General features: G+C 53.5%; 1 protein-coding gene across 1 annotated transcript; it reads right to left on the reverse strand.

Annotated features, from left to right (window-relative positions):
• Positions 1-26: 26 nt before the first annotated feature.
• LOC122448185 (sodium- and chloride-dependent glycine transporter 1-like) lies at positions 27-6,963 on the reverse strand. The gene is made up of 2 exons (XM_043479292.1): positions 6,535-6,963; positions 27-257 (listed from the first exon to the last, which is right to left on the reverse strand). Exons 1-2 carry the CDS (start codon positions 6,577-6,579, stop codon positions 30-32), a joined length of 273 nt encoding a protein of 90 aa, XP_043335227.1. The 5' UTR covers positions 6,580-6,963; the 3' UTR covers positions 27-29.
• Between the last annotated feature and the right edge of the window lie 8,759 nt (positions 6,964-15,722).

A 15,722-nucleotide genomic window follows, 5' to 3' on the forward strand; every position in this document is an offset into this window, starting at 1 on the left:
TCAGCCCTCTCGACCCCATTCTTTTACTTTCAGTTCTTCTTTCTCAGGCCTCCGTGCAGTTGCAGTTGGAACTTGTTCATGTTGCCGGCTGGTTCCGGCACTCCCCCATTGCGATAGCAGAGGTATGGGAAGCAGCAGACACTGCCCAGGCCCACGGCGTAGCCCACACTCATCAGTATAAACTCGATCTGGCTGCCCCAGTTGCCCCGTTGGCAGCTGTGGTCCTCCTCGGTGGCCTCGCTGGGCATAGCACCATTCTATGCAGACAGGAGAAAAGCCACCATCAGCAAGGCATTGGCATGAGGTGCCTGACCCTTCAGACCTCACCCAGTGGGGACACCGTGGACCCTCCAGGCCCTCACCCCCACCCTGGGCTTCCCCTCTGCTGGCAGGAGCTGCAGGCAGGCCTGGCAGAGGAGCACAGAGGGAAGAGTGGCTGCCAGAGGGTGCCAAGAGGGGCCTCCCTTACCAGCCCCCCAGCACCAGCCCACCCGAGGAGCTGCTGCCAGCATCTGAGAGGTGGGACACTGAGAGGGAGCTTGAGTTGAGAGCCCCCCAGCCCCAGCCCCTCCAAAGCCTCCCCTCTCCCCTCTGGGTGAGGATCTGGGAGCAGCTGAGCCTCATACCAAGAAGCCAAGCTGGGCTGGGCACAAAGGGGCCTGTGTCCAGACAGCCCGCCAACCCGCCACCACCATATCACCAGGCTGAGCATGCTGCCCATGGCAGATGGCTGGGGGCGGGGGGTGGGGGCAGTGGACCCGTCCCCCAGCTGAAGGCTTTTTCTAGGGGGCACCTGGTGGGCAGGGCTATAGGGTACAAGAAGGGGAAGCAACTGAGCTGGGCCAGACCTGAGGAAGGCATTCTGGGACTCAGGATGGGAGGGCCAGGGGAGCCACCTCTGACTGCCCACGACTGGGGAGGGGATCCCTGGGGAGGCTGACCTGGGTTGGTTCGGGGGCGGCGGGGAAGACCAGAATTGTAGGCACCATGCCTGACTTGGAGGACAGACTCTGGGCAGTTCTAGTTCCAGTTCCCTCAGGGGAACTGGAGGGGATGACTCCAGAAAAGGGTCTCTGAGCTGAGAGAGCATGGGCTGCAGAAGAGGGGGCTGGTCAGGAAGGGCTGATGAGGGGGTTCGCCCCAAAGGAAGGATGCGGGCTTGCCTGGGGAGCTGTGGGGCTGGACTGGGTGGCCTGAGGCCCCACTGAGGACCCCAGGCCCTTTATACGTGTGAGCAGACGCATCCCCACGAATCAGCCACCCTGAGCCAGAGCCTGAGGGGTCAGAGGAGTCTCACTAAGAGGCAAGGGAGGACCCTGAGAGTCCCTGAGTGACAGAGGCAGTCTCCCAGAGGTGGGCTGTTCTCCTGAGAGAAATGGCCAGGGGTCCCTAAGGATACCCAGGATCAGAGACACAGCCGCACGACCTCTGGGGACAGCACGGTAGTGACACTGACCCTCAATTTAAAAGAGATTCAAGGTTCGCAGGCAAATAAACAAATGGGCCTGCTGCTTTGACCTGCTGCTGGACTCTGACACTGGCCGACAGGCGCAGAGTGGGGGGATGGTCTCACCGAGCCTGCGCCTTCCAGAAGGGCCCATTTGGAAAGGCAGGCCCAGAGGCCCTAGCACCTGATGGTGGCCCTCCTAGCCACGCACTCTTTGCTCTGAGTGGGCGCATCTGGGGGGCCACTTCGGGCTTGCACAGCACGTGGGCACTACTGCACAGACGCCCTTGTCCTGCACTAAGGTGTCACCTCCCACCCAGCACTGCCCAGAGGAGAACCTGAGCCTCACACGGCCCTGGGAGGCTTGGGGCCCAGTACCAGGAACCCTTCACAGGGCACCCAGGGCCAAGCAGCAGAGCTTGTGTGCATTCATTCACGGAGGTTGAGAAGCACCTACTATGTGCCAGGCCCGACCTCAGGCTCAGGAAATTCAGAAGAGGACAAACACACCCGACCCACTCGGAGCTAGAAGTCCAGGGGAGGAAGCCATTAGTGAGATAGACAACTTTTACAAGCAACTTCAACGTGGCCACAAAGGGGAATTCCTCAAGTCACGGGAGTGTGAAACGATGACTCGGGTTGGGGTAGGAGAAGGCTGAGGTCGCAGAAGGCTGCCCTGATGAAGAGGCTTGAAGGCCACCTTGGCCCTGGGAGAGGGCAGCTCCTAGTCCTGGTGTGACAGGTCCCTACAGAATCCTGGCTAAGCCTGTCACCACCTCCTAGGGCCTTTTTTGGGGACAGGCCTAGCAATAGCATCGGGTCCGGGGGGCATTTTTTCAGAGGGCATGAGGTCTGCCTGACATAGTTTATCCATTCCCAAACAAAACCCAGCCAAATAGGCCTCCTATATGTTGATCCTAGAGCAACAGTTTTATTCTGTCTGAGGCTCGTTGACTTAGGGGCACAATGGAGGATGGTTAGCAGCTTCAGAATACATGGGTGGGGTCACGAAGCAGCAGTTATAGCCGTAAGACAACTGAGGGTCCAGGGTGGCCTCACAGGTGGAGCAAGGGCAAGGCCTCTTGCAGAGACCGAGGCTCTAGGGTTTGATGTTCAAGGCCTGACTGAGTGCAGCGGGACCAGACTTGGGCCTCTGAGGCCCTGCTCCTCCCCTGGTGTGGAGGGCCCGGGAGGGCGGCCGGCAGCGAGCCACACTGACGAGCAGCACCACTGAGCCCTGCTGGCTGTACCCCCGGGAGGCTGCAGCCTGGGGGACTGGGGCCCGGGACTGGAGTGGGGATGGGACTGTGGCGGGAAGTAACAGACAACATGAGGTGTCCGCTGTGCAGAAGGAGGTGCCGTGACGCCCTGCAAGTGGTGGGAGGAGCTCCCAGCAGAAGCAGCACCAGCCACTGCTCCCTGGCCCTGTATCCCAGCCCTTGAGAGCCCCATTCAGGAGCTGTGGAGGGAATGCTGCCGTGCGGGCCTGGTCCACAGCCAGGCCTCTGATTTTTCATTCCAGTGCAAGCTATGTGCAGGCAGTCTGGCGAGGGTGTGGCGCTCAGCAAAGGACAGAGGAAGCCCCCCTTCCTCCGAGAACACTGGAGGGCAGGGTCCCTCTGTGGGGGCTCCTGGGGGCTCTAGTTCCCTTCCAGCCCTCCTCTGGGGACGCCCCTCCACTTCCTTCCTGGACAGCAATGCCCAACGCTGGCGAGACTTTTCTAATGCTGCACAAGTTTTTTTCTCCTTGCATAATTTTCCTCATTCTAAGCCCTCCATTCTTTTTTACCTGCTGGGTGGAAAGCCTGTCACTGATAGTAACAGTCCTTGCAGAGGTTGTTGGCTCTGAGGTGCCCACAAAAGAATCTCTTTGTGCTCATGTGTTTGACCCAGACTGGTGGCCCGTCTGCCTAACCCAGCTCAGCCCCGCCAACTGGCCAGCCTCCAGGCTCCTGCTGCCCATCACCCATCTCCCACTGTCTGCTGCCCCTCGCTGCCCTCCCAACCTTCCTCCCTTGCTCACACCTGGGTGGTGAGTTAAAACAGTGGCCTGGTGCCCTTCTGGGTTGGTCCCTCCTCCTCAGGCTCCCTGGATAGCCCCTACCCTCACCTCTGACTCGTCATGGGCCTCATGGGTGACCTCCAGGGTGGGGATTGCCTCGCCCTGTGCCCAATCTTCCCCAGGCCCAGCAGGATGCAGGCTTTGGGGCATGCCTTCCACGGCTGTGTGGGTGGGCTGTGATCATCCTCCACAACATTGCCTAGTCAATTCCTGGGCAGGTTGATAAGTCTAGGGGTCCCCAAGGAGAGAGGGGTCTGGAATTCTCAAGGAGAAAGAAAGGACAAACTTTTTTCCCTCTACATTCTTTAGAATTATATAACAATAATGTATCCTGCTTAAGGACAGTCTCTGGAAAAAAACCTTCTGGCTAATCCTGTTATCTTCAAGTGTAAATTATGGGAGTAGGTCTAGTGAGGTCTTTACAACCTCCATTCTTTTGATTCACTGTAGTAACTAATTTGAGAGTATATAATTCCATTGCTAACACTAGCAAAGGGGTACTCTTTCTGCCCCTTTCTGATGTCTATGTCAGAAGCTTTCTCTATCCCTTTTATACTTTAATAAACTCTATTGCACAAAAGCTCTGAGCGATCAAGCCTCATTTCTAGCCCCGGATTGAATTCTTCTCCTCCGGAGGCCAAGAATCCCGACATCTTTGCATGGTTCAGCAACAACCTTTCAACATCTGCCATGCAAAGACACACAGCGACCCTCTCCTTAGAAGCAGTCATTGAGGCAGCAGTGTCCATGCCTGCACAAGGATCTGTGACCTGTCTTGGGTTCACAACCTCCCACCCCATCCCTGCCCAGGAGGGCGAGCCACACTGAGCAGCTGCTTATGTAAGTCCTGTCCCTAGCCCTCTGCCCTCTGTTTATTCACTGTTCTGGGTGTGCTCCTGGAATCCAGGCAGTTCAGCTCCGAGGGCAGAAACCAGAGCTCCCCCCACACCTTGGACTTGGCAGGGCGGGGATCTCGCACTGGGGTTTAGCATCCTAGCATTATAGAACCTGCACCCCAAGGAGTCCAAATCTCTTCCACTCTCAGCATTGAGAGACCTTAGCTATAAAACCAGGAGACAGATAGACAACCTCAATAAATCTCCTTAGATTCTGTAGCTCTGCCTTGCCTGGAATTTGCTGTTTCTGACTCCTGTATTTTCCATTAGTTCCCACTGACTTTCTAAACAACTTAAAAAAATAGTTATTGATTTCTTTCCAATTATGAGCTTATCATTTAAAAAAAAAAAATTGCAAACTACAGCAAAGTGTAAAGAGGACACAATGTTGCAGAGCCCGCTCCCAGAGGCCACCCTCCCACCCCGCACTGCAGAGGCGCCCCTCGCTTCTTCGTGTCCAGACTCAGAGGCAGCTCAGGTTTCTACTCTGGACGGTGGCTGTGCTCAGGCTGCCAAGTCCCGCCCTCCAAGAGCAGTGTCCCCTGGATATTTCTGTGAATCGAGCGCTCTCTCTTCTGCTCTCGGACACTGAGGACTCCTGGAGCAGGCCAGGCGGGGCAGGCCCCGCTAGAAGCCGGCAGGCTTCTTGTCCAGGACTCTGCAGCCCCAGGGTTCGCTCAAGGGATGAAGTCCTATCCAAGACTAACTTTGCAGAGGAGAACGGGCAAGACCCTACATCCCAGATTGACCATGAGCCAAATCCAGATCCCTGGCAGCCATCTCTGAGCTCCAGTGGGGGAATTCAGGCCGAACAGCCATGACAGTAAACCGTGGCTGCCTCAGGAGACCCCATGACCTCACATCCCTTGATTCTTGATTCCCCAACTTGTCTTCCTGAGGTACACCTGACCTGTGATGACAGAGCCTTCCATCCTTTAACTGGCTTCCTGGTCTAGATACGTGAAAGAGTCAAGGGCTGGGCTAGAGGAGCATGGGAAAATATACCCCAGACTCGAGCAGTATGCAGGGGCTATTAGTGTCTCCTGCATCAAGGAAAATCTCACAGCACCTCTCAGGAGATCAGGTCCTCATATGGGAGGTGAGAGATGCCCGGTGCCGTTTCACCCCAGAGCCCTGACTGGCAGAGGGCTCTGCCAGTACTGACCTGGCATTATTGTGGATGGCAGACAGAAGTTGCAGCCCAGGCACGCCAGGCTCCACTCCAGACCCTGGGAGTAGTAACAGGACCACTGGGTGGGCACCGTCTCTGCCCTGGAACCCAGCAGTCCTTCCCCACACTGTGGCAGCCATGAGCAGCCTCTGCCCCAGTTGGCTATCAGCAGGCTGGCATTTTGGAAGTGGCTTTGGTTGCTGACCCTGGCAGTCCTGAGGGTGGAGGGCAGCCCTGCACAATGCTACTCCCAAACTCAATTCAGGTCTCCCCAGAGTACATGCCTTCTCTTGCCTTCTGGAGGTCAAGTCAGGATGCGCTGCAGAGAAAGAAGGTGACTGTCCCAGGCTCCTCTCCCTCACTGCCATCAGCCACATTGTGCCTGCCATCCCCACCCATCCCCGGCTTCCAGGGATGAGGGCACACTGGAGGTGCCCCCCACCCCGGGCCCTCGTCCTGGACACTGGCAAACATTTCGCAGAGCCTGTCGCCTCCCAGCTGAGACACTCGCCCACCCCCTTCCCCCATCCTTACCACGCAGCCCCTGTACCAAGTCCCCCTGCCCCTCACCCACTCTCCCCATACGAGTAACTGCCATGGCGCAGACAATGGGGCTGAGTTGGTTAGTACGATTCCTGGGCACCTCCGGCCGTCTCGCCGGGAGCTAGGACAATGCAGCTTTGATACACAGGGCAGATTCTCAGCAGGCCCTTGGGCGGGGGGGGGGGCCCTCACACCCCCATTCTCCTCTCCCACACCCCCACCACACAGCTAACCCTTCCTGCTCCTTTGCACACTTGCAACTTTCTGCATCACTTTTGCTGGTGTTTGCCTCTATGGCTGGCTGTGCCTGCCCCTCCCTGGCACAGACCACTCAGCCCCTCTCCCCACCCCCAGACCTGCCTCCCAGTCTGCCTGGCATCAGAGAGAGGGCTCGACCTCCTGGAAAGTGACTGACCTGTCCTGGGGAGGAGGGGTCCACAGGTCTCTGAGCCGCCACCATCCCAGGGTGAACACTTGGAGTGGAGTGCGCGCGTCGCCTCCACTCATTCACACCTCTGCCAGCTCCGGGCGACACTGATGCATCCCCTGCCTCTTCCACTGCCTGCTGGGCGGCGTCAATTACTCTAACCTCATCTCCCGCCGAAGCTCTGCCTGCCCCTCCCCTGGCAATCCCGCTCTGGCCTTACCTACTTCACCCAGCACGGATGCACCACAGCTGGAGTGAGGCATGGGGCTTGTGGTGTTTCTCTGTGTTCACACACACACACACACTCAGAAACACAGGGTGAGGCAGAGTGGGCACAGAAGAGAGAGAGAGGGCTGCTCATTGCCATTCTAGAGTGAGGCGTGGGGCTTGTTGTGTTTCTCCATGTTCCCACACACACAGACTCACAACAGGATGGTGAGGCAGAGCGGGCGCAGCAGAGAGAGAGAGGGTGGCTCATTCCCATTCTAGAGTGAGGCGTGGGGCTTGTTGTGTTTCTCCATGTTCCCACACACACAGACTCACAACAGGATGGTGAGGCAGAGCGGGCGCAGCAGAGAGAGAGAGGGTGGCTCATTCCCATTCTAGAGTGAGGCGTGGGGCTTGTTGTGTTTCTCCATGTTCCCACACACACACAGACTCACAACAGGATGGTGAGGCAGAGCAGGCACAGAAGAGAGAGAGAGGGCGGCTCATTCCCATTCTAGAGTGAGGTGTGGGGCTTGTTGTGTTTCTCCCTTGTCCCCCCCCCCCACACACACACACTCATAACCACAGGGTGAGGCAGAGCGGGCGCAGCAGAGAGAGAGAGGGCGGCTCATTCCTACTGTAAAGTGCGGTCTGGGGCCCAGATGATTCTGAGAGTACAGGCCTGGCACTGGGTGGGCTCCTGATAACAAGGTTGGGTACCACTGGGCAGTAGAGATGGTGAAGGGTCAGGGAGAAGGGGATGCAGCCACAGGACCACCAGCGCCTCTCAGACTTCACAGAGAGCTGTAGGCTGAAGGGCGATGGGCCCTGGAGCAATCCCCCCAGAACTTGGGGATCCCCAGCCAGCCAAGATGGTTAAAGAATGTGACTGACTATGCAAAAGAGTTGTGGCCTGGTGAATTGCTCTGTCACTTGTCTGAAGACAGATGGCATTAGCCAAGAGGGCAGCTGCAGAGACAGACCCCTGAGGATGAGCACTGCGTCAGCTGAACCTGAGGGCCCTCTGAGAGAGTGTGCTGAGTGGTCTGCGTAGACTATCACTCAGACCCTCAATCCCTCTTCTCCGAGGCAACACTCACTGGTCAGTCTCCAGGGGGTGCTGAGACACCACAAACCAGTGACCAGGAAGGTGGGCACGAGTGTTCTGGTGCTGGGAAGACACAGCTTCCAGTTTTTGGAAACTGATGGGTGAGCAAAGTGTCTGGTCAAGCATGAATTCTGATGTAAAGGACAGCTTCCCTGTGTGCTGACCCCAATGGGAACATGGCAGGATGATACTATTTTAATCTTTTTTGTTATTATTATTTTAAAAATGTTTACTGGGCCGCGTTGGGTCTAAGTTGCAGCGCAGGGGCTCAGTAGCTGTGATGCCACAGCTCAGCTGCTCCGCGGCCTGTGGGGTCTCAGTTCTCTGACCAGCGGCATTGAACCCGTGTCCCCTGCACTGCAAGGCAGACTCCTAGCCACTGGAAGACCAGGGAAGTCCCAACATCATTATGGCAAGTCTTCAGAGTCAGACAGGCCTGGGTTCCAACCCCAGCCCTGGTGAATCTCCCTCCATGTATCTCCTTAGGCAAGTTACTTTACTTGTCTGGCCTTAGTTTCCTTATCTCTAAAATGGGGATCATATCTACCCATCTTTGAAGCTAGTAAGCATTATAAATAATAGTAATAGATAATATATATTAAGTGCTTACTGTGAGCCAGATGCTGTCCTAAACACTTCATATTAATATATATTAACTCATTTAATCCTCCCAACAGCCCCTTTAGGTGGGTATGCTACTATGCCCATTTTGGGAGAGAAGATGGGGAGTGATCTTGGCTCAAGCAAGTCTCCCAAGAGAATGGCCTCAGACCCTAGCTACTGAGCTGATTCCAGGCCAGCCTCATGCAGCCGGGTTCCCAGACACACTCTGCTGACTTCCGCTGACTTCCTGCGAGTCCAGACTTAGGGCCAAGCTCCTGGCTGGGCCACTGGCTCCAGGAAGGCCCAGTCACCCATGATGCCCAAATGTTCACTTCCACTCAGGGTGGGCTCTGGACTTTGGCTGCCCTGGCCTGGGCCGGGTGCCCAGAACAGGCAGCCCTAGCTGGACAGCTTTCTCTGGCTCTGGCCATGGGGACAGCAGGTGGCAGCAGCCCTGCTGGGTCCTGGCCGTAATGAGGCCTCATTAGTGGGATCCAGCTGCTCTAGCCCCACTCAGGGAGGCCGACTGCCCCCAAGAACATCCAGATGATGCTGGGGTTCCCACCGCCCCGCTTCTTCCAGATCTGCTGGCACTTCATCCCACCAACTATCATCTTTGTAAGTTCCTTGCTGGTCCCACCCCTGCCGCCCCCGTGGCAAGCATCCTTCTCTTGGGAACCAGCCAAGGAAGAGCACAAGCCCAACCATTAGGCCAGAGCTCCTCCTGGGGGCTCCGCACCTACAGCTCTGGTCACTGGAAGTCTGAGCAAAGCTGTATAGAGCCAGAACCACCCAAGCCCTGGCCTTGGGTTAGGAAGGGAGCACAGGGCCCTGTATTTGATGGAAGACAGTGCCCAGCTTCAGAAGGGGAAAATAGGCTGGCAGCAGCTAAGAGCCAGCCCTCCCTCCGTGGCATTTCCACCTGGCATCCCCCCAGAGGAGCCCCAAGGGAATCATGACTGACCTTGGCATTGGTCTCTGACAGCCTCACTGAGCTCGTGTCTCTAGTCCCTTATAGCTGAGGTGCTTGGAGTGCTCAGGATATGTGGTGTGAATGCATGTTCCAGAAGCAGGCTGTGCAAGTCAGGTATCAGCTCAGGATCTGGAACAGGCTGGCTTGGCAGGGGGAGCTCTGGATTTCCACCAGTATTCAACACTTGGAAGACAGACCCCCCAGCAGGGAGTGGAAGTGGTGGAGGGAAAGCCCACCATGACCAGGAACAGTATACTAAGTCTCGCAATACAACTCTCCATGGTTTCATTATTATCCCCATTTACAGATGAGGAAACCGAGGCCCTGAGATGTTAAGTAATTGACTCAAGGTTATATGGCTTCTAAGAGTCAGAGCCTTCATGCGAAGCAGGTGGTCTGATCTGGAGCGTGTGTGCTGGGCCCATGCTGCACTAGACACAAGTTTAGGAGGAGGAGTGGTCTGTGAACTACAAGCCCTCTGATTGTGTCCCTTTATGATCAGGGTGAGAAGTTGGGGCGGGGGTGGGGGGCAGGGGAAGGGATTTGCTAGCATAGTGGTCGCTCCACAGAGAAGAGGCAGGGCCGTCTCTGAGTGACAGAGGGCTCAGCCCGATGGTCAGGGCAAGTGTCTGGAGTCGTGCCCCGCATCATGCCAGCTCCTCTGTGCCACAGAGAGATCGGCACTGGATTTCCTCATTGGCTCATGTTTCTGGGGGAAGAAAGGCCCCTGAGGGCTGAGACCTCCATCACATGGGGTGTGGGATCTTCCCGAGCCTGGCACAGGCACCAGCTCTGGCCACTGGCCCAGCTTTGAAACAGGAGGAGCGGAAGTGTCCTGTAAGCGGCGGGAGTTGGGGGAGGGCAGTCGCCACCGCCAAGCGCTGTGCCCTCGGAGGTTGTGGCTTTGGCCGAGGACCTGCCCTGGGGGAGCTCATCCTCCAGGGCTCCCAGGAAGCTGCCGCCCTGTGGGGAGACCCAGGGCACCACCCAGTCAGGGCAGGAGGCAGGAGGCAGCCTGGGTCCACTGTCTCCAGGAAACTGAGGCAAAGCCCGCAGCATCCTGTCTGTGCTCAGAAAAGCAGGCTGGAATCACCTTTGGGTGAGGATGCCAGGCTCTGTGGACCGCGTGCTTCTGGGCTATTAGTTTTCTTTTGGAGGTTTTACTTCATAGTGGTGAAAAGATCTTATTATTATTATTATTATTTTAACAAACTCCATACTTCTATCAGCTCAAATAAAGAATTTGTCCACATGTTAGATCAGGCTCTAGTTGCATTCAGGAAACTTGTTATAAGCTCCTCTAAGTGCAGCGTCCCCCGGATGCGGGTCTTGACTTCTAGAATTTAGTCACTAAAAAGCCTGGAGGGGCCTGAGCCCCAGGACTTGGCTGAAGGCTTGGGAGGTGTATGCTGAGGCCTCCTGGCAAGCAGCACCTATTGTCCCAGGCCCTCCAAGTGGCTCATGAACCAATGGCCCATCTTCCTGCTTCCAGTAGTATTTTTGTTGCTGCAGCCCTAAGCTTTATCTCTGGTGTCCCTCGGCTCTTTCCAAAGTGGTTTCTGAGAGCACTCCCGGACTGACACGGTTTCTAGGCTTTGGAAGCTCCCCCGGCTGACCATTGCCATCTCTGAAGCTGTAGGCTGGCAGGACTTTTCCCTTTCCTTTCCCCCATTGCTCCCACCTCCCTGCATAAGTGAGTTCAGATCAGCACATGAGATTATGCCAGGTGCTGTGCTGGGCACTGGAGACCTACAGCTGATGCAATCCCAGGAGCTCCCAGGTCTGGAGGGAACATTCAAAAACTGCTTTCAGTTCAGTTCAGTCACTCAGTCGTGTCCGACTCTTTGTGAACCCATGAACTGCAGCACACCAGGCCTCCCTGTCCATCACTACCTCCTGGAGTTTATCCAAACTCATGTCTTTCCAGTCGGTGATGCCATCCAACCATCTCATCCTCTGTCGTCCCCTTCTCCTCCTGCCCCCAATCCCTCCCAGCATCAGGGTCTTTTCAAGTGAGTCAGCTCTTCACATCAGGTGGCCAAAGTATTGGAGTTTCAGCTTCAGCATCAGTCCTTCCAATGAACACCCAGGACTGATCTCCTTTAGGATGGACTGGTTGGATTTCCTTACAGCCCAAGGGACTCTCAAGAGTCTTCTCCAACACCACAGTTCAAAAGCACCAATATTTCAGTGCTCAGCTTTCTTTACAGTCCAACTCTCACATCCATACCATGACCACTGGAAAAACCATAGCCTTGACTAGACGAACCTTTGTTGGCAAAGTAATGTCTCTGCTTTTTAATATGCTATCTAGGTTGGTCATACCTTTCCTTCTAACGAGTAAGCATCTTTGAATTTCATGGCTCCAATCACCATCTGCAGTGATTTTGGAGCTCAAAAAAAAAAGTCTGACACTGCTTCCACTGTTTCCCCATCTGTTTGCCATGAAGTGATGGGACCAGATGCCATGATCTTAGTTTTCTGATGTTGAGCTTTAAGCCAACTTTTTCACTCTCCTCTTTCAATTTCACCAAGAGGCTTTTTAGTTCCTCTTCACTTTCTGCCATAAGGGTGGTGTCATCTGCATATCTGAGGTTATTGATATTTCTCCTGGCAATCTTGATTCCAGCTTGTGCTTCTTCCAGCCCAGTGTTTCTCATGATGTACTCTGCATATAAGTTAAATAAGCAGGGTGTCAATATACAGCCTTGATGTACTCCTTTTCCTATTTGGAACCAGTCTGTTGGTCCATGTCCAGTTCTAACTGTTGCTTCCTGACCTGCATACAGGTTTCTCAAGAGGTGGGTCAGGTGGTCTGGTATTCCCGTCTCTTTCAGAATTTTCCACAGTTTATTGTGATCCATATAGTCAAAGGCTTTGGCAAAGTCAATAAAGCAGAAATAGATGTTTCTCTGGAATTCTCTTGTTTTTTCAGTGATCCAGTGGATGTTGGCAATTGGATCTCTGGTTCCTCTGTCTTTTCTAAATCCAGCTTGAACATCCGGAATTTCACAGTTCACGTATTGCTGAAGCCTGGCTTGGAGAATTTTGAGCGTTACTTTACTAGCATGTGAGATGAGTGCAATTGTGTGGTAGTTTGAGCATTCTTTGGGATTGCCTTTCTTTGGGATTGGAATGAAAACTGACCTTTTCCAGTCCTGTGGCCACTGCTGAGTTTTCCAAATTTGCTGGCATATTGAGTGCAGCATTTTCACAGCATCATCTTTCAGGATTTGAAATAGCTCAACTGGAATTCCATCATCTCCACTAGCTTTGTTCATAGTGATGCTTTCTAAGGCCCACCTGACTTCACATTCCAGGATGTCTGGCTCTAGGTGAGTGATCACACCATCTGGGTCGTGAAGATCTTTTTTGTACAGTCCATCTGTGTATTCTTGCCAAGTCTTCTTAATATCTTCTGCTTCTGTTAGGTCCATACCATTTCTGTCCTTTATCAAACCCATCTTTGCATGAAATGTTCCCCTTGGTATCTCTAATTTTCTTGAAGAGATCTCTAGTCTTTCCCATTCTGTTGTTTTCCTCTATTTCTTTGCATTGATCACTGAGGAAGTCTTTCTTATCTCTCCTGGCTATTCTTTGGAACTCTGCATTCAAATGGGAATATCTTTCCTTTTCTCCTTTGCTTTTCACTTCTCTTCTTTTCACAGCTGTTTGTAAGGCCTCCTCAGACAACCATTTTGCCTTTTTGCATTTCTTTTCCATGGGGGTGGTCTTGATCCCTGTCTCCTGTACAGTGTCACGAACCTCCATCCATAGTTCATCAGGCACTCTGTCTATCAGATCTAGTCCCTTAAGTCTATTTCTCACTTCCACTGTATAGTCATAAGGGATTTGATTTAGGTCATACCTGAGTGGTCTAGTGGTTTTCTCTACTTTCTTCAATTTAAGTCTGAATTTGGCAATAAGGAGTTCATGATCTAAGCCACAGTCAGATCCTGGCCTTATTTTTGCTGACTGTATAGAGCTTCTCCATCTCTGGCTGCAAAGAAAATAACCAATCTGATTTCAATGTTGACCATCTGGTGATGCCCATGTGTAGAGTCTTCTCTTGTGTTCTTGGAACAGGGTGTTTGCTCTGACCAGTGCGTTCTCTTGGCAAAACTCTTATTAGCCTTTGCCCTGCTTCATTCAGTACTCCAAGGCCAAATTTGCCTGTTACTCCAGGTGTTTCTTGACTTTCTACTTTTGCATTACAGTCCCCTATAATGAAAAGGACATCTTTTTCGGGTGTTCTAAAAGGTCTTGTAGGTCTTCATAGAACCATTTAACTTCAGCTTCTTCAGTGTGACTGGTTGGGGCATAGGCTTGGATTACCGTGATATTGAATGGTTTGCTTGGAAACATGTCAGGATGCATTTAACAGGAGGATTCCTGTGTGCTGTTTTGGATCTGTCAGGAAACCTTTGGCTCTTATTAATTCCTGAATATTCAGGAATTAAGAGGAGAGGCACGCCTTTCCCTGGGCTGAGGAATCCAGACATTTCCTTTGTTAGTTTCTCATTATGGTGGTAAGTACCCTTTTCTCTTTTTAATAGGGATCGCCTTGTGTTTTGTAAGTTTGGAATTTTAATCTTTATCTTTGCTGAGAATAACTTGTAAGACAGTATATATGTGCACACCATGTTGATTAAAACACCTTTACTCCATCAGAGCTTTGGTCCCCGTGTCTTTCCTTGTTTCTTTCTTTCCTTCTCTCTCTCTTTCAGGCTAATTCCTTGGAGCACAGAGCCCCGCTGAGCTCACTTTCTTGCCCGGGCTTCTAAAACCCTCTCGAGAAGGTGCACTGTGCCTTCACCCACTCGAGAGGGCGCCTGGTGACTACGTGCAGCGCCGCGAGCTCTAAGAACAGAGCTTTATCGGCTCTCCGTGTAAACCAGGGGCTATCAGCCTCTTTCTCTCTCTTACTTTCTTATCGTCGACTCTGGACCACCAGGTTCTGGTCCATTAAAGGACCAACAGAAGCGAACAGAGATCATTCTGTCATTTTTGAGACTGCATTCAAGTACTGCATTTTGGACTCTTTTGCTGACCACGATGGCTACTCCATTTCTTCTAAGGGATTCCTGCCCACAGTAGTAGATATAATGGTCATCTGAGTTAAATTCACCCATTCCAGTCCATTTGATGTCGCTGATTCCTAGAATGTCGACATTCACACTTGCCATATCCTGTTTGACCACTTCCAATTTGCCTTGATTCATGGACCTAACATTCCAGATTCCTATGCGATATTGCTCTTTACAGCATCAGACCTTGCTTCTATCACCAGTCACATCCACAACTGGGTATTGTTTTTGCTTTGGCTCCATCCCTTCATTCTTTCCAGAGTTATTTCTCCACTGACCTCCAGTAGCATGTTGGGCACCTACTGACCTAGGGAGTTCCTCTTTCAGTATCCTATCATTTGGCCTTTTCATACTGTTCATGGGGTTCTCAAGGCAAGAATACTGAAGTGGTTTGCCATTCCCTTCTCCAGTGGACCACATTCTGTCAGACCTCTCCACCATGGCCTGTCCGTCTTGGATGGCCCCACACAGCATGGCTTAGTTTCATTGAGTTATTCAAGACTGTGGTCCATGTGATCAGATTGGCTAGTTTTCTGTGATTATGGTTTCAGTGTGCCTGCCCCTTGATGCCCTCTCACAACACCTACCATCTTACTTGGTTTCTCTTACCTTGGACGAAGAGTATCTCCTTACGGCTGCCCCTCCTGACCTTGAACGTGGAGCAGCTCCTCTCGGCTCTCCTGCGCCTGAGCCGCCACCGCTCCTTGGACGTGTGGTGGCTCCTCTCGGCCACCTCCCCTGGCCTCGGACGAGGGATAGCTCCTCTCGGCCGCTGCCCCTGGCCTCAGATGTGGGGTAGCTCCTCTTGGCCGCTCCTGCGCCATCGCAGCCTGACGCTCTCTGTCACCGCCTCTGACCGTGGGCCAGGGGTAGCTCCTCACGGCCATGTTTCTGCACGGCCCGTCGCAGCCGGCATGCTTCTGCAATGTCACCCCTACCCTCCCTGAAACGCCTCTTTCTAGTCTGGGAAACTGGAGAGGGAGGGGAGCAGTGCTGATAGGAGGCCTAGGGCCTGGGTGGGGCTGGGCAGGACTCACGCCCACTCCCAACCCCTACTCTTTGCAGTTTATTCTCATCTTCCTGGTGATCGAGCACCAGCCGATCACCTACCAACAACAAAAATATCCAAGGTGGGCTGAGGCCATTGGCTTCCTCATGGCCTCTGCGGTGGGCATTCCACTCTACGCCCTGTTCCACT

The sequence above is a fragment of the Cervus canadensis genome, chromosome 10 (assembly GCF_019320065.1).
Source record: "Cervus canadensis isolate Bull #8, Minnesota chromosome 10, ASM1932006v1, whole genome shotgun sequence".
NCBI classification, from domain to species: domain Eukaryota; kingdom Metazoa; phylum Chordata; class Mammalia; order Artiodactyla; family Cervidae; genus Cervus; species Cervus canadensis.

Coding starts and splice junctions, on each gene's coding strand:
- LOC122448185 (XM_043479292.1), bottom strand. CDS start 6,579: ATGGTGGCGGCTCAGAGACCTGTGGACCCCTCCTCCCCAGGACAG. Junction 258..6,534: donor ACCCCTCCTCCCCAGGACAG/GTCAGTCACTTT, acceptor CTGTCTGCATAG/AATGGTGCTATGCCCAGCGA.